The 22,482-nt window shown below is 34.2% G+C and overlaps 4 protein-coding genes across 4 annotated transcripts in view; 1 reads left to right on the forward strand and 3 right to left on the reverse strand.

The window, feature by feature from the left end:
- Positions 1-3,103: 3,103 nt before the first annotated feature.
- LOC106319685 lies at positions 3,104-4,303 on the forward strand. Its single transcript, XM_013758062.1, has 5 exons — positions 3,104-3,359; positions 3,452-3,538; positions 3,610-3,759; positions 3,828-4,025; positions 4,126-4,303. The coding sequence occupies exons 1-5, from the start codon at positions 3,186-3,188 to the stop codon at positions 4,222-4,224; spliced, it is 708 nt and encodes a 235-aa protein (XP_013613516.1). The 5' UTR covers positions 3,104-3,185; the 3' UTR covers positions 4,225-4,303.
- On the reverse strand, positions 4,282-5,969 carry LOC106319686 (vesicle transport v-SNARE 11-like). The gene is made up of 6 exons (XM_013758064.1): positions 5,892-5,969; positions 5,384-5,499; positions 5,230-5,288; positions 4,969-5,157; positions 4,730-4,900; positions 4,282-4,615 (listed from the first exon to the last, which is right to left on the reverse strand). Exons 2-6 carry the CDS (start codon positions 5,475-5,477, stop codon positions 4,463-4,465), a joined length of 666 nt encoding a protein of 221 aa, XP_013613518.1. The 5' UTR covers positions 5,478-5,499; positions 5,892-5,969; the 3' UTR covers positions 4,282-4,462.
- A 1,275-nt stretch (positions 5,970-7,244) lies between these two features.
- Positions 7,245-12,519, reverse strand: LOC106319705 (ARF guanine-nucleotide exchange factor GNL1). Its single transcript, XM_013758084.1, has 3 exons — positions 12,169-12,519; positions 11,257-12,030; positions 7,245-11,020 (listed from the first exon to the last, which is right to left on the reverse strand). The coding sequence occupies exons 2-3, from the start codon at positions 11,974-11,976 to the stop codon at positions 7,427-7,429; spliced, it is 4,314 nt and encodes a 1,437-aa protein (XP_013613538.1). The 5' UTR covers positions 11,977-12,030; positions 12,169-12,519; the 3' UTR covers positions 7,245-7,426.
- Positions 12,520-21,454: 8,935 nt separating this feature from the next.
- LOC106319693 (proline--tRNA ligase, cytoplasmic-like) overlaps positions 21,455-22,482 on the reverse strand; it is a 4,554-nt gene continuing 3,526 nt past the window's right edge. Inside the window, exon 2 of the mRNA XM_013758072.1 lies at positions 21,455-22,478. Coding sequence (XP_013613526.1) covers positions 21,472-22,478 — 1,007 coding nt within the window. The 3' untranslated portion in view covers positions 21,455-21,471. The remainder of the gene's footprint in view (positions 22,479-22,482) is intronic.

Here is a 22,482-nt window from a genome sequence, read left to right on the forward strand (position 1 = left end):
TTTACGTCATCACTCAATTAACATAATTAATCTCAAGTTTAATTATGGTTTGTTATATATATCTCTTGATCATATTAGAAAGATTGAGTCAATTAGGTTTTATTGCTTTATTTTGATCGTGACAAAAAATCGATGACTAATGATTATACACCATTAAAGTCACAATTGTTCTGGCTATAACTAATAACTATGAGAAGAAAAGAGTTTTGATGACTAATGATTATTACGTTTAGTGGGGTTCCACTAAATGAATTAAAGTTGTTTATTGGGACATTATATTGCTTAGCTTGTCATGGGAGACATCTTAAATTATTTTTCATCTATTCCCACATGCCTCTACGCCATCTGTTCATTTATTCATTAGTTAATTTTTCAAATTTTGATGAATTTTTTGTCATGTATAAGAGGACAGAACTAAGGTCAAATCGTGATGTAGGAGCCTTTATGTTTTACTCATAATTGTTCTACGTTATTTAGACTAATTTTTAACTACTGTTTATATTTTTCTATATAGTTGCAATGGAGAGTACTCATTTAAGTGGTAAAAAAATTGTTCCTCCTAATCAAGATAAATCTGGTTTGCAAGTCTCAGGTGAAACTAGTTTGTTAAGTCAGAATTCAAGATAAATCTTATGTCGTCATGCGTTAAAAGTGTTGGCCAAGAAGGATGTTAGAAAATCACATTATCAAGTGTAGGACTTTCTTGCACAGCAAGGTTGGGTTCTTGTTCTTTGATTTCCATGTTAGTACCTGAAACATTTTCAACCTTTTGGGCACTAGACAAGTGTGTTAAGACAGTCATGGTATTACTAGAAACAGAATTAGACCCAGCTTTAATCAAGTTGATAAGATCATCAAACTTTTTATCTATTCTAGCGAAGGAATTATCCACGCTCAACTACTCTCGGCCAGCCTCTTCATCATATTTGTTTCTTTTGTTTACTCACTCTTAGTCTCTATTTTTGTTCTCACACCCATGCTTCTTCTTCACTCTTCTGTTTCTTGTGGCTCAAGGCTCTTCTTCTTCTTCCTTCTTTGTATTTTCTTCTCTGCTACTCTCCTTTGTAGCTTGTTCTCTGCTACTCTCCTTTGTTCTCTTCTTGGGCACTTCTTCTTAGATCCAATTCGTTTGTAGATTTAATCAGAGGTTCAACTCCAAAAAAAACTTATTTTTTAATTCAATGCTCTTCCTCTCCATCTTCTTCTTCCTCTTGTTTGATACTTTCTCAGTACAAAATCAGTTTTGGTTCAAGCCTTTGAGGATGTTCAAATAGCATGAAGAAGAAGAAAATTGATGGATGAACATGGTTTGATTTGGCTTGGAGAAGGTTAAACTGAAATAAGATTTTGAAGGCATAGATTTTGGAGACCCTAACTTGACAAACCCTTGTATTATTTTTCTGTGAAAGATATTAGAACGTTCAAGCAATTAACAAGAAGAAGCCGTCTACAGCAACAGCGTTAGTTCCTATTTTTTTAAAGCTATATTTCTTTTTTTTTTCTAAATTTAATCTCTTCTTTCATTAATCCTACGTGGCAGTTTGATTGGTGTAAAGAAGTGAGGTGAATTATAAGATTCACCTTAGGGGGTGAACCCAAGTTCTGTCCATGTTTGGCGTATACGTTTATATTAAAAAAAAAAAACTTGTATCAACTAGTATAAAATATACACCAAAAAATTAGGATTATAATAGTCAACTGTTATAGTCAACTGTTAAAAATATGCCAAAACCGTTAAATTTTTGGTTTATTGACTATATCATGTCAATTTTATGCCGTCGAACTGTTAGTTATGGAGTCTTATTTTTATCAACTATAAAAAAAATCATACTAGGTCCATGTTATTAATAACATCTTAACTAAAGGATATTCTCAATATACTCATAAATAAGAAATTTCTTCAGCAATCATATAATAACAAAAATCAAACCCATTACTTTTGAAATCATAACAATAAAATATTCAGTTTTAACTAATAAGAATCCTAACGAAATCCTAGCTAAACAAATATCACTCAATATCCCCCATTTATTAATCTGAAACTAAACCCTATCTATACTATATATGTACTATCAATCCCACAACTCTAACTGCACACTGCAACCGCTGCCAACAAAAAAAGAACTGCACACTGCAACCGCTGCCAACAAAAAAAGAACTACACACTGCAACCACACAAGCTGAACATTCCATTTTTACGATGGTGCCTCCTAAAGATATTATAAAGAAATTAATTAAATCATATATAAACATTTTAAGAACACAACATTTTAAAACCAAAATTTACAATGATTACTAATAATTCATCTAACACAAATGTTTAACCCTCAACTTTTTAATATGATGTTACAATTTTTTTTTAAAACAATACGTTAACATAAGCCCTGACATAAAAACTGAGAACCGAACAAAAAAATCAAAACCAAAACGAATTTCATAAATAACTGAATGGTGACTATATCTTTTGACAGAAAAACCAAAATTTAAAAATATGAAACGGGGCTAAATCGAATACCAAACACCCAGATCTATATGTTTCATATGACTATTATAATTTCATCTGAATATTTTTTTCACCAAATATAAATGTATAAAAATAAAATTTTATATAAAACACTAAATGTTTATAAAACATATATTTTCATAAATTATTTTATGTTCAAAATGTTTTTTTAATAAAAATATACCGCGCAGATGCGGGTAAACTCTGGTTTGAATATTAAATCTGTCAATTGTAATATTTTGAGAGAAAAACAATGTAAGAAATCGTTAGGCGGTAGTTATCGTAAGATTGTTGATTAAGTGTATGGTTAGACTTTTATTTTAATATGTCATCTAAACCAATTTTTAGAACACTGTAAAAACACACACAATTTTCTGTTATTGACCTGATTTAGCCGAATGAAAGGAGACTCTGTTTTCATAACAGAGAACCGAAGAAAGAGTATAGAGAGAAAGAGATTGTCTTCTTTTTTTTTTTTTCAACAAGATTGTCTTCTTCGTAATAATGAGAAAAACGTGACTAAAGGAGTAAATCAAAGAGGGCCCTAAGAATTCAAAATGTTGATGAGGTGGATAAGTCCCTCGATTTACAAGGCCGAAAGACACATATCCCCTTATCTTTCAAACATGTGGGAAAGATCAAACATCACCCAATCTTGAAAACCTAGAGAGAGACTACTAACATGGCTGTCAGCTCAACAGTTTTGTCGTGTCCGACAATGCTGGGAAGAATCAGGTCTACAGCGGCGGAGATGAGAACATTACGGTCGGGAGCCAAGTGTCAGTTGTCAACTACAAAACCCTCCAAGTATTCATCTAAATTCTCTACCGATGTTCAATTGCACGAGTCTCCTCAGGTCTCATTCTCACTCTCATTTCCTATAATGAGTTTTATATATGCATCACTGTACAACTGTGGATGTGTTTGACGCGTTTTGGGAAAGTCCAGGCGTTGTTCGATGAGTATTTGGAGGATAAGTCGAGGGTTTTCAAAGCAATGTTTCCTGATAAACCCAAAAGCTATAGGCTTAACGAGGTAGCCAATATGTGTTCCTTTTTATGTAAGTGGGAATGCCTTCGGTACCTAACAATATTTTATTTGTGCAGGAAGAATGGAGAATCCATATGTCACCTATAAATTTCCTCTTCCTCACTGCAAGGCCAGTGGTGGACATGCGGATTAGAAGCAAATCCAACGGTCAAGATTACCCGCCTGATGTACCTCTAGACATAACCAGAGTTCTTGAGCTTAACATGGTAATAGAAACAGACACAACCCTTGACGATTCTCACTCTTTTGTTCCCTTTTAACGGTTTACTTTCAGATGAAATGGGAGCTTCAAGGGCTTGGCCAGGTCATGGAACGGTCTGATTTCACTCTGGGAGTTCAAGGAGCATTGTACCCAGACCGAGGCGGAAGGCACACAAGGCTCAAAGGTCGATTAGAGATGAACATAAGCTTCGTCCTTCCTTCGGTTCTTGCGTTTGTACCCGAAGATGTTAAGAGAAGCGTGGCCAATGCGGTTAGAAACCGTTTCTTATATGCGTTTGAGAACTCAAAAACGATATTTTCCACTATTTCATCTTTGTAAATGATGTTTGGTTGTGATTTGCTCTCTACAGATTTTGACTGGTTTGGTGGATAGCATGAAGCATAAGGTTATTGAGAGCTTGCTCGCTGATTATAACAGTTTCAAGAATGAAAGAAAAACACACAACTAGTTCTCAATCTCAAGGCTTAAGCTCTAATTGTTTCAAATGTAATTTACGCGTTTCTAATAAAACAAAACAATTTGCATCATTTAGTATGAAAATACACAAATGTAATAGCAAACGCAAACAAGAGAACGTGATAATACAAAAGGTGGCAAAGACAACTTATCACACAGAAAGCCAGAAAAGGATTAAATAAAAGATGCACACCATTTGTTCAGCGACAAAGAGTTTAGATACAGAGGGTTTACTTGGTGAGTTTGAAGTACAAGATGAGGATAATAGCCGCGACCAAAGCGGTGATAATGGCTCCAATGGTCCATTTGTTCCTGTTCATCCTCCTGGTCATGCCCGTCAAGATCTTCTTGCTCTTTCCGACATTATCGTCTACTCCACTAAGCTGCATGTATCAGAGAACTAAGTATTGGTTAAAAGAGATACCAATCACAAGTAGTAGCTAAATAAAACGTAGTCTTCTTCATGATAAAATCGTGCTGAAGAAGAGAGCACATACCGTGTCGCCAGTGCGAAGGAGAGACTGTCTCTGACTGTGCAAGTCTTGGAAGACAGAAACGCCAAGCTCTTCAGTCTCAATCATCATTCTTCGACTGTCCTTGATTCTGTCAGTGGTTCGACCCAATCGATCAGTTGACATCATCAATCTCGCCCTTTGATCAGCTGAAGCCTGCCCTCAAATGTCATAGATCAATCAATAGATGTCAAAAAAGATACTAGTGAGTCCTCTTTACATACCGTCTTTGTGTCAGCCAGACCAGCTTCAAGCAACTCGTCGCGAGCAGCAGCGTTCAAGTTAGCAGATGTGATCCTCTTGACTTCGCTTTTGAAGTTGTTGAGATCGGACTTGAACTCTCTTAGTTTAACAAGGAGGCTGGTCCTAACGCTCGGTGGAAGGCTCCTGGCCTCAACATCCATTTTCCTAATCTGGTGAATAAGAAAAAATGTTAAAAGGGACAATAAAGAAAACGCAGAGCTATATGCCCGAGTCAGACATACCAATGCTTCAGCATTATCGAGGCCAGATCTGATTTCAGAGAGCTTCTGCTTCTTTTGTTCTGCAATTCAATCAGGAAAGGTATCTTTCAAAGGGAAGCAGACAAAGGCTTGTAGTAACTCATAAAAGAGCAAGAGATGATATGGAATTACTTACCTCCGTCAAGGGCAATAGCAGAGGAGCATTTCTTGGAAAGATTGGCGGAGAGGTCGCAGTATTGGCGCTCGTAGCCGTTAAACACTTCACTCATTGTTCCAAGGTAGATTGATACTCTGCACGCAACGCAACACACAATGATGATGATGATGATGAATCAAATAGATAAATGAAATCCAAATTCCTCTAGGATCACTAAACCCCCAAATTACATCAAGCACGAACAAATCAACAATTCACAAGACTAGGAACTGTAAATTTTCCCCAGCGATATCAAAAGCGGATTGATGATTGATGTCTAAAACAATCCGTAAACACTAATAATATATCGAAACACATGTCCACACGAGGTTTATGCAAAAAGGAAGACAGAAGAAGCAAAATTCACCGATCGCAAGAGAGAAAAGTGAAGAATAATTGACGAGACTCATGTGATCGAAGCGATTAAAGCACAAAATTAGGAATTATAAAAAAAAAAAATAAAAAAGATGAGAAAGGAAGAGGAGACCTGAGAAACGAAGAACCGTCGGAATGGGAAGATAGATCCAAATGAAGGAAGGAAGGAAGGTGATCCGGTGAGGGGAAGACGGCAGATTGAATTTTATTATTACTCTGGGAATATGTTCAACGGGATTAGGTAATTATTCGCTACATCCACTTGCACTGCTTCTTTCCTACACCAGCAGGCACCTGTCGTTTCTCTACATCTTTTCTTTTTTTGTTTATTTTGTTTTAAATTGATTTTGGAAACTATTATAGTGAATTTCTCTATTTAATTTTACATCCATTGATTTCAACAAATCTTGAAATCAAAAATTTAATTTTTTTTATGTGTCTTAACGAATCATTGTTTAATTAGTAGATTAAAAAAGTTTTAACAAAATCATATAACATTTATAATTTTATATCATTTTAGCAAAGTTGTCAAAAGAGTTTTGAGTACGGTAAGGAGGCTAAGAAAACTGCGGTTGAAAAACAAGTAGCTGACAAAAAAACATTTAAAAGAATTTGTTTTATTATGACACAGAATGGTGAAATGATATAAACATATAAGTAATAAAATAGTAAGATTTTTAAAAATAAAATAAATTAAAATGTTAATTAAAATTTTCAAACTGCAAGATTGAAAATATGGTCTCAAAATGATAGATGAAAATATTTTAATATAGAGAGACAGAGGTATCGTTCAAAAATTATTTGAAAGGAGATTCCAATTTTCTGTGATATATGTACTAACTTTTATTTTTTTTATTATTAGTTGATAAAATGATTTAATTGAGCCAGGGTAAATATATTTTCAGAAAAATATTTTTAAATCCTTGAAAATTAGCAAGGTTTCATAATTGTGGTAGGTAGCCTGAAGTGAAATTTTTTTATCTTACTACTTAAACATGATAATATGCAAATTGTAGTGAATAAACAACTATAATTTGTGAAGCTATGATGACAAAAAAAAGATGACAAAAAAAATGTGAAGCTGTATAAAATTATTATCTTTGAATTTGACATGCATATCTTTAAAATTATCACATCTTTGTTTCTGTTTAGTAATGTGGATTACTGTAGTTTTCATTTTAATTTCAATTTTTTGACTAATTAAATGAGAATTGTTTTTCTTGATCACAATGAGAATATTTAAATTTGTATTTTGAAGTAAAAGTAAAGTAATAATATTTTAGAAAAGGTGAACTCTATTTTGAGATTATTCCATTTCAGACAAAAAATACATGAATGGGTTGGACACACAAGTTCAGTTCAACTGTTCATTTTATCTGTCCGTTCTATTGGTAACGCAAGAGCCGATTTGTGCAACTTGCGACCAATGCTTCCCTGAATCGCCTCTACACAAATCTCCAATCAAAGCCATAATTCCAACGTGACATTCCATAAAAATCCAAAAGCTCCAAAGTACTATATTCAAACAAAAGGCTATACTGCAAAGATATAATATTTCGATATAGTTTCTAAAAAAAAACTTCTTCAATAATGCTTTTCTTCTTCTGTATAAAACAAATCCTCACTACTCCACCACCGTTCTCAGCCTTAGTGTTCCGGTACCACCGGAGTATCCTCAGGCTTAGCGTTTCGTCTCTGAAACTGATCAAGCTCCTCTTGAGGGAACACTTCAGATTGCAGAGAAGGAGATATCTTCTTGACATGAAGCCAAGTCAGTTGCCAGAAACTATCACTTCCAATATCATCACCCGGTAGTAAAACACCCGTTGTCTTCATCACCAGCAACGTATTCTTCAGCAGTTCCGGTATGAGTTCATGGACTTTCTCGCTGCGTTTCCCTCTGAATTTGGTCGACATGTAAGTCTCCATACGGTCCAACACACCAAGCCAGAGTCTGCAGAACGATGGTTGCTGCGAGATGTCTTGGAGAGCTTGAAGAAAGGCCTTTGACATGAGCTTTGTTGCCAGCACAAGCGTTTCTTCAACTGTTTTCTTGAATGTCTTTCTTGAATTCTCGATTGAAACAGCGAGCAGTTCGTCTAGCAACGGGAAGATTGCGGCGTCGAAGCATTGGAACCATATTGGTTGTGGTAACATGATTCCGTCTGCACCGGCTATTGATCTCTGTAGCATTGAGATGGCGTGGTTTCTCACTTGGTCGCGTTGATCAAGACAAACCCTTTTGAGGTTGTTCACAAGCCTGAGCCACATCTCTCCGATGTCTTGACTTAGTTTCCTCATAGCTTCATCTTCTCCCACCGAGTTTTTCGCCTCTTGAGACCACCTAGCAAGACAGAACACAGAGTTTGACATTAAGTCGATGGCTGAGATAGACCGATCGATTTCCCCGACACGGGATTCAGCAAACTGCCTAGCTGCATCCGAACAGAGAATGTAGTTTGCTAGCAACAAGTGAGCTCCTTCTGACATTATAAACCGGAGTGCTTCGAATCCAGCATCAGAAGCTTCTGGATGTCGAGCTGTGATTGATATCAGAGATATGATTGTTCTCCAACCAACATGAGATCTGACGTGAGATGCATTCGCTTTTACAAGACGGGCTACTTCTTGTGTTATGGGCTCACAGTATGCATCAGCCACTCTTGCATCAAGTTTGAGAACCAGTTGGAGTAATTTCAGAAGCTCATCTGTTAGGTTTTCCTTGTAAGGCAATAATCTCTGACAAATCTTCAACACACCAAACACAGCCTTTTCCACAAGCGGGCATGGTGTCGTCGTTGATTGAACGATACCCGAGATGTGCTCGTAGACAGTTTGCCAGATCAGTAGGATTCTGTCTCGGTTGTTTAGAGTTACTGCAATCAAAAGCTCCAGGCAAAAGACAGCACTAGTTTTATCTTTCGCGGCTGCCTTTATGAGAGAGTTTACTAGCTGTTGCAGAGACTCAGCTTGGAGAAACTTGCTGTCTGAGAATATGCTGTCAATATGACAATCTTTCACTATACCACGAGCGTGCTTATAGGCTGCAAGTTCTTCCTCGGTAGGTAATAATGGCTTTGTCTCCTCCATGTCAAAGGACAAAAGCTGGCTAAACCGACCGATAAAACTAGAGGATTTTCGAGGGGTCTCTGAGGGTTGTACCTGTGATACTACTGATAAGGGATTTGCTAAAGGTCTTTCTTCCTCTGGGTCATCCGCAGCATCACTAGCTATATGAGCTGGTAAAATCTGGAGTTTGTGGAGGCTCAAGACACACTCCAGTATGTTTTTCCATCCAGAAGTGATATAGTCGCCGTATTTGTTTGCGATCAAGAACACAGTTTCAGTAGCCATTCTTGCTCTGGCATCTTCTCCTATAGCAAGAACAGCTTCATCAACAGATAACGAGGCGAAGAACGGCGTGAATTTGCAGAGAGACACGACCAGATCATCCAATACACTATTCAAATGGTAATACGCTGAAAGTTTTGCAATGGCCAATAACCCATCAACACATCTCTGCAAAACATCTTCTTGCTCTGCTTGCTCAAAAACCACTGATGTAGCTGCAATAGTGGGACCGGACACGATATGAAACATGTCACGGTCCAGATACGATGCGCTGTCACATATGATATAGGGACCGGTTTCTTTGGACTTGTAAATCACACTAATCCACCGACTGGAGGTCATCATTTGGAAACCGGTTCCTTGATCTGGGATCATCTGAATCTCACTGTCGCAGATTGAATGATACAGCTCAGATAAGTATTCCCTGGGAAGATCTGCGCCTCCATTTATGCACCTGTTGTTACGGATGAAATCTTCTTCAGTCATCTTTTTCTTGACCTGAGTGTTGTGGTGATCTGTGTTCAGCAAGATAATCGAATAAGATAACAAGAGGGCAGCGTCTTTATCAATCAATATCTGTGGTGACTGCTCATAGTATCTCTCAGAAAACGCTTCAAGCACCCTCTGTATCTTCTGCGACTCGCCAGGCAATCTAAATGTCCCCACAAAGAGACGCAGGGCGTTATCAAGATTCATATTCTGGAAGTCAAACGTCTTGGCAAACTCATGAAGAACCTGAACACAGAACTGGTCATGATTTCCCAAGAAATCTCCTATAAGGTTCTTATCTATCCCACATGTATACCTGAAGAAACATGCCACACTCTTTGGATCAAGTTCTTCAGGTAACAAGTGCATCGCTTGGAGTTGCTGCAGACCTTTTTTAGGATCACTGTTAAAATGATCAGCACCAACCATCAGCTTTTTCTTGATGTGCTTTGACTTTCGGACAAAGGGGACCCATAAATTAGGATCTCCGTAGTTCTCACATCTCACTGTCCAAAATGCTTCGTATCCTTCTTCATGTGTCGAAACATTTGAACCCGGCAATTCCTCACCAACCCTTTCAGCCATTCCCTGAACCATGGAGATTAACCCATCCAATGCAATTATGTGCATAGCAGATAAAGGCCCGTTAACTGGGAAAGCACTCTTTGATAGCAAATTTGAAACATCTTCGAACACATTACTGCATGTTATATCACAATCGAAATTCGCAAACATTTCAGCCATGAAAGTAGGCTGTCTGCAAAAATCAACCAGAGCTTCCATAGCAACCTCCTGTTGCTGGTAAGAAGAGCCATGCTTGCTCTGTGCAATCCTCAGAAGTACACATGAAAAGAAAGCTTCAAGCTGTACCTTAAGTTCAGTACGGAGAGTCAGGTAGAGATTAAGAACGATGCTGCAAACTGTAGAAAGAATCAGAGGGCTCATCGACATACCAAACTGCATCAAGTTACAGAATAACTCATCCTGAATCAAACTCAACAACTTTGGGTGCTCACGGAAAGAAGAGCCTCCAAGTTCTATAGCAGAATTAATTAAACCCAGAGCGAAAAGAGGAACGTCTTCATCAAATGCTATAGGGTTAGATCTGGAATTGACTTCACTGTTTTCTCCAATATTCAACAGAGTACACAAGAAATGAAAAATCTCTACCATGCATGGAATACCAAAAGGCGCCAACATTGCATTTTCACCATTCGCAGCAACATTTAAGTCATCACTGACCTCAGCTCCCTTTTCATCTTTTTTGAGTACTGTTTCTGGAATAACCATCTCAGAACTTGGAGAATCTTTCTCAACGCCGAGAGTATCAGATACGCTATCAATACTTCCATTTTCAACTGTGTTTTCTCCAGAATTCTGATCCCAATCCACTGTTCCCACCTAGACAAGAAAGAATACCGTGAGAAATTTGTGGAAAACAAACAGATGGTCAACACAATTCACCATTAAACTTAGTCATGAGGCATCTTCTATCAAACAATACGCATAGCAGATAAATCATAATTACGATACGAATTTTTGCGTTCACTGAAGCATGTTAAATATTCTATCTATAGGGGATAGACAAATAGAACAAAGATATAAAAATTCTAGCAAGGAAGGCCAAGTTGATTCACCTTATCGCCGACGGGTAATTCGCTTTCATTAGCCAGCGGGCTGATATAAGGAAGCTGAGAGAAGATACATCTAACCAACTCATGCATCGTGTGGCGTGCTATACGCTGCAACAGCTCACTTTTGGAGCTAGACTGATGAACAACACGCAAACAGGTGTTGACGATGGTGCAAATATCTTGATTACTCAACCCACTAGCCGCCTTACACTTTATACAAGCCAGAAGAACCTGAAGTATCTTCATCAAAACCACTTCCTCGGAAGCAGGATCAGTCACCTCAAAACGGCAGCTTTTCACAGCATCCACTATGATATGCATCGCCTCTCCCACATTCACGGTGTCAAGCGTAAAAACATCAAGGGTCAAGATCTTGTAGACAGAGGACAAAGCAACGCCGGTGATGGGAGCCCCGGTTTCATCAGAGAGTATAACATCCAGAAAGGGCTGAATGTACAGATTGGGGTCAACGTTTTGCCAATTGCTTTGCCATGAGAATATCTGCTTACGCAATTCTTTCAAAGAATGGATAAGAGAATGCTCCAACTGATCATCATCCGCAATGTAGCGAACACCCCAACGTACGTTCCTCCTCATCACAGCCAAAACTGCGCCGATCTCGGAGTTGATCATAGACGCCACAGCAACTTTGGACGGTTTGTTGAACTCTCCGCCATGGAACGAGTTTCTACTTCCCGAAGGATGGTGATTCTGATACCTCATAGCTGGTCCCAGCTTCTTCGCTCAAACACCAAAACACACACGAAGCATGTAGCGCTGCAAATTCAAAACCATACAATTCAGATCTCATTCAAAATCGCAAGTCAGCAAACTACCTATGAAAACTTAAGAGCTAATACATAGAACAATTTGAAACTTAAAGGGAAGGAGGAAGAGGATCGAGACTCAGCCTACCTATTTAACGAGACCAAGTGTACTGGAGAGATCGGGATCGGAGAAAGAGATCCAGAATTTTTCCCAGATTCTACTCTTTGAAGTGTTTCTATGGGTTCAATGGCGTATGTATAGAAGCTCTCAGTGGACGAGACAATGGTGAAGGATCGAGCCGATGCGGTAGAGTGGGAGCTTAGCCACGAAAACTCAATTGAGATCAGATCCTTGTTCCTCCTTAATCGCCAGAAACGCAGCGACCGTGGATCTTCTTGCAAATGGCTATGTGGAGTGGGACGATTATGGAGATCGGAGAAGCATCGGACGTGTCCTCTGAGAGATGATCGAAGAGTTGTGAAAGCGGAAGCTTTGAGATGGGCCGAGAGTTGGGCCACACTTTGTTACGAGATCTAATTTCCCAGGCCCTTAAATTTATGTGAAATATCTCTTTTATTTGTTAGCGTATGGACACTTTTGGATTGGTAGATGAATTTTAAAGGATTAAAAATAATAATAGAGATTTCATTGATATTTTATGGACTTTTAGAATATTAGAAAAAATTTATTTGTTATGGTTTAAGAAATTTGAACTTCTATTTTAGTCAAAGTTTAGTTTGCATTGATTTTGTAATTCTATTAAATCAAACAAAAACTATACTTTGTAATTGTTAAGAAAAGGATGGTAAAAAAAAAAATTAAACAAAATCACAAAATAGTACACAAATAATTTGAGACAATTAATTTCATATGAAAAATATCATGGAAAACTTAAAATAAAAACAAGTAAAACAACATAGCATGAAAACAATTATTATCAAAAAATTAAAGAGCTATTATAATACCAAATAATTATATTTTATTTTTTAAAAGTTTTTATGAAACATGTATATTTTATTTTATAATAATAATTTTGAGAAAATATGAAAATCCATGATAAGCAATAAAAATAAATGATAATTCCTAAAAAAAAAAATATTTGACAAGAATTTATCAAATTTTTGTTAGATCTAATTAACTTTTAAATTTCTCTTAACATTTAAAATCTTCATATTCTTCACAAATTCTATTCCCCATAACTTTTCGTGAGTCAAAATTTAAATAAAAAAAATTAAGTGGAAAGCATGAATCAAAATAAAGAAGTGATCGTAAATTTACACAAAATAAAAAATACAATCAAATAAATATGGATGCTTATAACTAAATCCAAAGTCCAAATTGGAATCCGATTCAGAAACCCAAACCAAATGGGGCTTAGGGGATGACACTTCACTACTTCATATATCGGATAAAACTCGTTTCAAATCGAAATTTGAATTAATATCCAAAAAATCCAAGTTAACTAAACATGTACCTTATTTGGGCAATTTGAATAAATGTTTTCAGGATTTTTTAGTTAAATCATATGCTTCTGCAGTCGGCAAAAAAAAAAATCATATGCTTCTGGATTCTTTTTAAATAGTTTAGATTGTTTTACCAAGCTTTTTGAGTAATTTAGATACATTTGAATACTTCCATATATTTTTGATAGTATTTTCTGGATCTTTTGGTGATTTCGAATATTGGATAAAATTTGATCCAAATATAACTTAGAAGAAATCCGACCCAGAAATTAAAAATATTAAAATGAAACTTATGGGTATGATATCAAAAAAATCTTGACATAAACCTGAATCAAACTCATATCAAAAAAATCTTGACATAAACCTGAATCAAACTCAAAGTAAAATTCTAAGGGAGAAAGACTCATTCAAAATAGTCATTTAATGTTTAAATTAAAAATAACCAAATGCACCAAAATAAATGCAACTAATACCAAATCAACCAGGAAAATGAAGACGTTAAAAATAATTTCATGGACTAAAGCAAGACGACATACATAGGAAATGGGACTTCCAATACGCAACTCTTATACACTAGTTTTCTATTGAATTCTATATGTTCTTGTTCAATGACATGTTCAATAGATCATCAGTCGTTCATAGCACATAAGTCTGTTGCTTTTCATAGAGACTTGAGCATGCTTCCTACTGAGTTAACTCGTTACTCAGTTTCATTTGACACGTTGTTGTTTCATGGTCTTCACATTGATAATGTTGATTGGTTGTTTGTGTTTATGCAATCATGCATTTTGAGATTGTGATTGTTAGGGAAGTGCTTAGATGGGTATGATATCAAAAAAATCTCGACATAAACCTGAATCAAACTCGAAGTAAAATTCTAATGGAGAAAGACTCATTCAAAATAGTCATTTAATGTTTAAATTAAAAATAACCAAATGCACCAAAATAAATGCAACTAATACCAAATTAAGGAGGAAAATGAAGACGTTAAAAATAATTTCATGGACTAAAGCAAGACGACATACATAGGAAATGGGACTTCCAATACGCAACTCTTATACACTAGTTTTCTATTGAATTCTATATGTTCTTGTTCAATGACATGTTCAATAGATCATCAGTCGTTCATAGCACATAAGTCTGTTGCTTTTCATAGAGACTTGAGCATGCTTCCTACTGAGTTAACTCGTTACTCAGTTTCATTTGACACGTTGTTGTTTCATGGTCTTCACATTGATAATGTTGATTGGTTGTTTGTGTTTATGCAATCATGCATTTTGAGATTGTGATTGTTAGGGAAGTGCTTAGATGGGTATGATATCAAAAAAATCTCGACATAAACCTGAGTCAAGCTCGAAGTAAAATTCTAATGGAGAAAGACTCATTCAAAATAGTCATTTAATGTTTAAATTAAAAATAACCAAATGCACCAAAATAAATGCAACTAATACCAAATTAAGGAGGAAAATGAAGACGTTAAAAATAATTTCATGGACTAAAGCAAGACGACATACATAGGAAATGGGACTTCCAATACGCAACTCTTATACACTAGTTTTCTATTGAATTCTATATGTTCTTGTTCAATGACATGTTCAATGGATCAACAGTGGTTTCATAACAAATAAGTCTGTTGCTTTTCATAGAGACTTGAGCATGCTTCCTACTGAGTTAACTCGTTACTCAGTTTCATTTGACACGTTGTTGTTTCATGGTCTTCACATTGATAATGTTGATTGGTTGTTTGTGTTTATGCAATCATGCATTTTGAGATTGTGATTGTTAGGGAAGTGCTTAGATGGGTATGATATCAAAAAAATCTCGACATAAACCTGAGTCAAGCTCGAAGTAAAATTCTAATGGAGAAAGACTCATTCAAAATAGTCATTTAATGTTTAAATTAAAAATAACCAAATGCACCAAAATAAATGCAACTAATACCAAATTAAGGAGGAAAATGAAGACGTTAAAAATAATTTCATGGTGCTAAAGCTAGACGACATACATAGGAAATGAGACTTCCAATACACAACTATTATACACTATTTTCTATTTTCGTACTTTTAATTTAAAAAATGTATTCGCTATATATCTTAGACATGGATCTTATTATATAAATGTTAAATTTGTTTATATAATACACAATATCAGTGATACATTTTTTTTGAAAAAATGCTAAATCATAAAATTAAGTACAAATATAACATTTACAAATATGATTACACTTACAAATATAATTACACTTACAAAAATAACATTAAATACAAACACAAATTAAATACCCGCGCGTAGTATTTCTTAAAAGCCAACATATTATTTGTTCGGCAAAAGAAAAACATGGTTCTCCAAGTTGTTTCTATTAGCAAGTGTCAAGAATAGAATTTGAAGGCCAGTTTTCAAAAAAGAAGTGTCAAGAATAGAATTTTAGCAGAAAAAAAAGTGTTAAGAATAGAAAGCCAAAGCCTTCACTCAGACAAAAGCTTTGCTAGTCTCTCAACTCAATATTTCAAGGCCTCAACCTGATGTCCAACTGAAGAAAGTGACAACTAAGCAAAGCCCGTCCAGTTCAGCCGGTCTTCTCTTTACAACAGTTACAGTAGATTCATTTTGACTGTACTAGCTGGTTCTTGTGCGGGAATGGCAGCTCAGCGAATCCAGCTCCAAAACTGTTTTGATGCTCTTTAGTCATTTGGCGTGGGGTCTCACTGATAACGTGTCGTCCTTATAATATAAGCTGATGAAATCGTGTTCCTTAAGAAAGAAATAACAGAGCAATTTTATTTTCTTCTTCATAACACTCAAGCTTTTGCTTGAGTTTTCATGGTATCAAAAGCCAGATCACTGAGACTCCAAACCCAGAGTTTCCCGTGTGAGTTCGCACTGACCAGCTTGTTATTGCATGGCTCGACGTGTCTCTCTCCGAGGAACTTATCAAGAGTCTCTATGGTCTTCATTCTGCGCATGAAATCTGGTTTAATCTTGCAAAGAAGTACAATAAAGTTTCGGCTAAAAGGAAGCTTGACTTGCAACGCGCATTTAGACCACAACAAAGGGTAACAAGTCTCTCACTCAGTACTTATCAGAAATTAAATGCTTATGTGATCAACTTGACTCCATTGGGTCTTCAATCTCAGAGAATGGTATTTTGAATGGTTTGAGAAAGGAATATGAGTCAGACTATACTGTCATTGAGAACTCTATGGAGTCATTTCCTGGTTTGAGCTTTGATGATGTTGTGTTCAAACTTACAAATTTTGATGATAAGTTGCAAACGTATGAAACTTGTCTAAGTATGGGAGGTTACAATAACCGTGGCAGAGGACAGAGTTATGGGAGGTCTAATGGTAACAGATATCGCAACACCTACTCAATTCGGGGTATAGGTTTTCAGTAGAAAATTTCTAGTGGCTCTGCTCCTAGCAATAGATCTCGTCCTACCTGTCAAATTTGTCTTAGTATGCCACTCAGCCAACAGATGCTATAAGCGGTTTGATCATATGCTTATGACAGTGGTGATTATGCAAATGCACTTGTTGCCATATATATATATATATATCAAGATGTAATATTCTCTTCTTAATACTTTTTTCTGTTTAACTTTTTTTTGCGTCTCTTTATGCTGAATAAATATTTCTCCTTTCGTCCTAACATCTGAAACTGATCGACTTCTGCTTTGTTTAGCCTCTAGAAAACTTACACAACCTTAGTTTTCTTTGAATTTAAAGTTAGATTCTTGGATTAGAAAGTGTATGTATATGTGGGAGATCTCATGACCTCGTTAAATACACTTCTTCTCTCGTAAATCAATTTGTGGATTTACCTTTTTGTGGGTTTTGCTCCCTGTTCGGAACTACGCCGGGCGCTGGTCGGGCGGCAAGTCCGGGCCTAGCGAGTTTTCAAAAAATCAGAAATTAAATAGAATATACGCGGAGCCTAGTTTTTAAGTATTTTTTATTCTATTTAATATTTAAAATTAATATGTAATGTAAATATTCACTATAAGGTGATAATTTATGTATACTGAAATTTATATCCGTAATTAAGTTTAACAAAATCTATTGTTAAATATATAGGGTATATATATACACACGTACGATATTCTTAGATATATTATTTGGTGTAGTAATTACAAATGTTCTTGAGAGTCCAGTGGTTATAAGCGTGCGTCCCCATATGGAGTACAGGGTTCGAAACGTGTCTAGGCATATCCAATTTTGTTTTCATTTATTAAGTAAGGGCAAAGTGGTAATTTTGAAATCGTCTTCCTCAAGGGTTTCTCACGATTTCAGAAGCTGTAAACATGGCGGCCACTCAGTTTAAATTCATCAAAACTCTGTTTTAACACTCGTTTTTTTTTGCACTATTATAAAAGGTTTGAAGTATATTATTCGTTTTTGAAGCTTAAAATGCTAAAATCGATGTTTAATTTGTTATCTCCAATTTTGTAACCGATTTGTGCCAACTTTCCATGGCTACAGACCGCCGAACGCTTAACCGCCGCGTAATCGGTCACGGAGGCCACGTTTTAGAATAGAGGTTTTACTGAGCAATACATATGATGATAAATAATGAATGGGAAAAACAAGGAATAACGGTTTTATTGCGAAGATTATAACACTTTAAAAAAGAAAACGAAACAGATGAAAACCAGAACTTAGGGGGTGTTATTGGTTACTGAATTCTCATGAATTTTAGAAATTTAGAAATTCCATTGTTATTGGTTCTTGGATTTGAAAATTTTTAATAGAATCCATTGTTATTGGTTTAAGAGTTTTCAAAATCCATTCAAATCCATTGTTATTCAAAAAGTTTAGTTATTATTGATTCCCTAATCTTATTCTATTAAAATAGCAGTGTGACCCATTGATAAAAGTATGGTCCAACTATTATTTCTTTTATCTTTATCATTATTTAGATTATTATTTATTATGCTTTATGCCATTAGACCTATATTTAAGAGCGGGTCAGAATGTAGTCTATTCTATTAAAACAGCAGTGTGACCCATTGATAAAAATAGAGTCTGATTGTGTATTCCGTTTATTTAGGGGTAATTTGTTTTATAACTTCATCATTTATTACTTCTTTATATAACCAACTTTTTTTTACGGGTCATTTTTTTGTAACTGCACCATTTATTATTTCTTTATATGACCATGATTTTGTTTATAACTTCCATTTGATTCCGTCATTTCCGGACCCACTTATGTCAAAGTCTACGGTGTTTATAAATTCAGCAATAATCAGTCCTTTCTTTTTTCTGACATCATTCTTTTATTTTTGATTATATTACACTGTTCGATATTCGAATTATAATTATTAAAGCAAATTATCATTTTAATCTGTTGCAGACCATATTAAATCAGGACCTATATGAACACCATTAACACAGTCCCAATAATAATACTAATATCAACATAGTTAATGAATGTTAAGGTATATATTAGTCTATTTAAATCATATTCTGTTTTTAAAAGTCGTATATTAAAATTTAAATCTATGTTATTAAATCAGAATCATGCCAATTTATAAATGTTATGTCCAGCTAATTATTCCCATGTTTTACTCTTTCAAAAATGAAATATAATTCTTTATTTTATGTTATTGGATATAATATTCTGGTTTCAGAGTTAAAAACGTAACTCTCTATTAATTTACAAAGCACATAATGTTAAAATAGGGTTTAACAGGGTTTTAGTGGATTTTTAATAGAAATAGAAAATTCATATAAACTCATTCAGCTTAACAGAGTTTAAATAAGTTATTTTAAATATATATAATTGATTAATCAGCATAATATATTAGAATTTATCTTTTTTCTAACACTTTTCAAATATTTTGTTCGGTTTTCGGTGTAGGTTGAATTTCATATTGGTTTTTGGATATAACATTTGAAGAAAAGTTTAAGTATATAGGCTTAATAGAATATGAGACTTTGATTTTCGGATCTTTTTAAGTATGGATAATTTTGACTATTATGCTAGGTAACTAATAAAAAAATATAAAATATTGCAGACTTTATAACTTTTTTAATAAAAATTCTAAAATGCATATAATAGTGTATAGTTATGCAGTTTGACATATTTAATGTAGTTACCAAAAATTATATTCAATTAAATCAACATTAAATATAAATATGATTACAAAAAATAACATAAATATAAAAGTTAAATTTCTCAAAAACGTTAAAACAAAAAAATATACCCGCCCTTTCAAGGGCGGGTCAAAATCTAGTTTTAACTAAATCTAGTGTTATTGAGAGATGAATTTTATTTATTTTTACTCATAAGACTCAACTTTCAAAATATCATATGTATCTATGGGATTTTCAAAATCCATGTGATAAAAAACTAGAAAACAAAATAGTTATTCTTACCAAATATCTTTTTCACTTTAAATCCAAACTAGATCTTGATCCGCGCAACCGCGCAGATTTTTGTTTTCATTTATTTTTATATAAATATTTTGTTTTCAATTCTAAATTGGTATATAATATATATGTGTCTATCAATTTTTAAAGCATAATAAGTTTACGGTATATTTTTTTCATTGAATAGATTGTTTCAAACTTTCACAAGTATTTGTATTTTCCACTATATATATATTTTCGGATTATTATTTTATTATTAAAATCGTAACTATATATATAAAGATTAGTAAAATATTGGTATATTGTCATATTCAAAGATATTGTAACATTTCACAAATTTAGAAATTTTTTAAAAAATTAAATTTTTCGCTTCAAAGATTTGTATTATCGAATTAATAATTAAAAATTTGGTTTTTGTTTAATTTTTAAAATAAACTATATAGTTTAAAATTTGTTTTCATTGGTTTAAGGTAGTAAAGATTAATCATTGTTAGATAATATGATTTTTAATATTAAAAAAAAATCTTTACAATTTTAAAAGTTAACATCGACAAATATTTAAATATTTAACATATGGAGGTATAGTATTATAACATTGAATTATATATATTTAATTTATACTATTTATAAATCCAATAGATCATCTATTGTTTAAATCGAATTATTGATAGCCGGTCCAAAATTTAAATGATAAGATTAGAGATTAAATGTAACATGACTTTATAAGAATATGTCCATTATGTCCATTTTAAAAAAAATCACACATGAATTAAGGTTGTGACTTCTGTTTTAATATATAAGATTATATTCCCAAAAATAGAATTCATTACAATTTTATATATTTTTACATTTTAATACAAAATTATATTTATATTATTTTATCATTTTCGAATATATAATTATATTTATAAATATTAAAATATTAAAAATAAAATTAAAAAAATAGATTATATTTATAAATATTAAAAATAGTTCAAAAAGCATTTTTGAATTTCAAAAATAATGTTTTTAAAAATCAATTTTTTTTAAAAAAAAAGTTCGAATTTGAAAACATATAATTCTAAACTAACAAAAAAATAAAAAAAATTCGAAAAACTACTAAAAAAATTGTAAAAACTACGAATTTATAAACATATAATTCGAAATAAAAAAAAACTTTTTTATTATTTTTATTATTTATATATATATATATATATATATATATATATAAAGGAAAATGTAAAATAGTCTTTTGCCTTTTTAATGAAACATTTTTTATCATTTTCCTCTTTGATTGCTTTTTGTGACAAAAAGAAACTATTTAAGAGAATTGCCCAATTTTTTAGTTTTTTTTAAAAAATTTAAAAGAAAAAAATAAAGAATCATTCAAATGATTTAGAAAAAAATATATATATTTACTTGACAAAAAGAATGATAGAAAAAAATGTAATACAAATTGATGAAAATCTTTACTAATTTAAAAAAGTTATGATCAAATTTCATAAGTCAATCTATATAAATTTTCACAATCCGCATAACTTTTTAAATCAATCAACTTTTAAAATTCATAAACTTTATACAAATTCATCTCTCAATAACCCGTGTTAGTAGTAAAGACGACATTGAATCCTAAACATAGCTTAGTAACTTCTTCCCCAATAGGTCCACTTCTTGGCTGGTTTTCCTGATGCAAAGCACAGAGTGTTTTCTCTTAGTTCAGGCTGATCAAAGGGAGTACATAGAGTCTTAGCTCCTGCTTCGTTTTCACCCTTAGTATTCTCTTTCACATCATTCTCCACTTCAATTTCATCACACCATGGAGCTAAAACCAGCTTCTTCAGTCTCAGAGCTTCCTTGAACTCATCCCAAGTTTCAACTTTTTGAATGCATTCTTCAAGCTTTCTCTTAGCCACATCATAGATGTCTCTCTGTATTACTTCCAACAAGTCCTTGACTTTCTCAACCAAGTCCACTCTCAACACATCCATCTTCGCTCCAGTGTCGCGCCTCACCACTCTCACCTGATTCTTTTCCAAATCTCTAGGACCGAGTTCGATTCTCAAAGGAACACCTTTCATCTCCCAGTCTGCATACTTCCAGCCACAAGCATAGTTGGCTCGCTCATCTACTAAAGCACGGACTCCAGCACCTTGCAAGGCGGTTTTAACAGCTTGACACTCTTGAGAGATCCTTTTGGTATCAACACCTTTGAAAGGGACAGGGACCACAACTACTTGATAACGTGCCACTTTTGGAGGTAACACCAACCCTTTTTCATCTCCATGTGTCATAGCCATCACTCCTATCGATCTTGTACTTAAACCCCACGAGTTCTGCCACACCATTGGCTTTATTATTTTGCCTTTCTTGTCTCTTTTTACTTCCTTATCTTCAAAGGCGATTTCAAACATCTTCGCAAAGTTCTGTCCTAAACAATGTGAGGTCGCAGCTTGTACACCACGACCAGTTGTTGGTATAAAAGCCTCGACGCTTGTGGTGTAATCCGCACCAGCAAACTTCTCCTTGTCGCACTTTCGACCTTTTATCACAGGAACAGAAAGAAGATCTTCGTAGACGCGAGAGTAAATGTTCAGAACTTCAAGCACCTCTTCGTCAGCCTCTTCCTTGGTGGCGAAGGCACTGTGTCCTTC

Source organism: Brassica oleracea, unplaced genomic scaffold (genome assembly GCF_000695525.1).
Source record: "Brassica oleracea var. oleracea cultivar TO1000 unplaced genomic scaffold, BOL UnpScaffold00578, whole genome shotgun sequence".
Classification (NCBI taxonomy): domain Eukaryota; kingdom Viridiplantae; phylum Streptophyta; class Magnoliopsida; order Brassicales; family Brassicaceae; genus Brassica; species Brassica oleracea.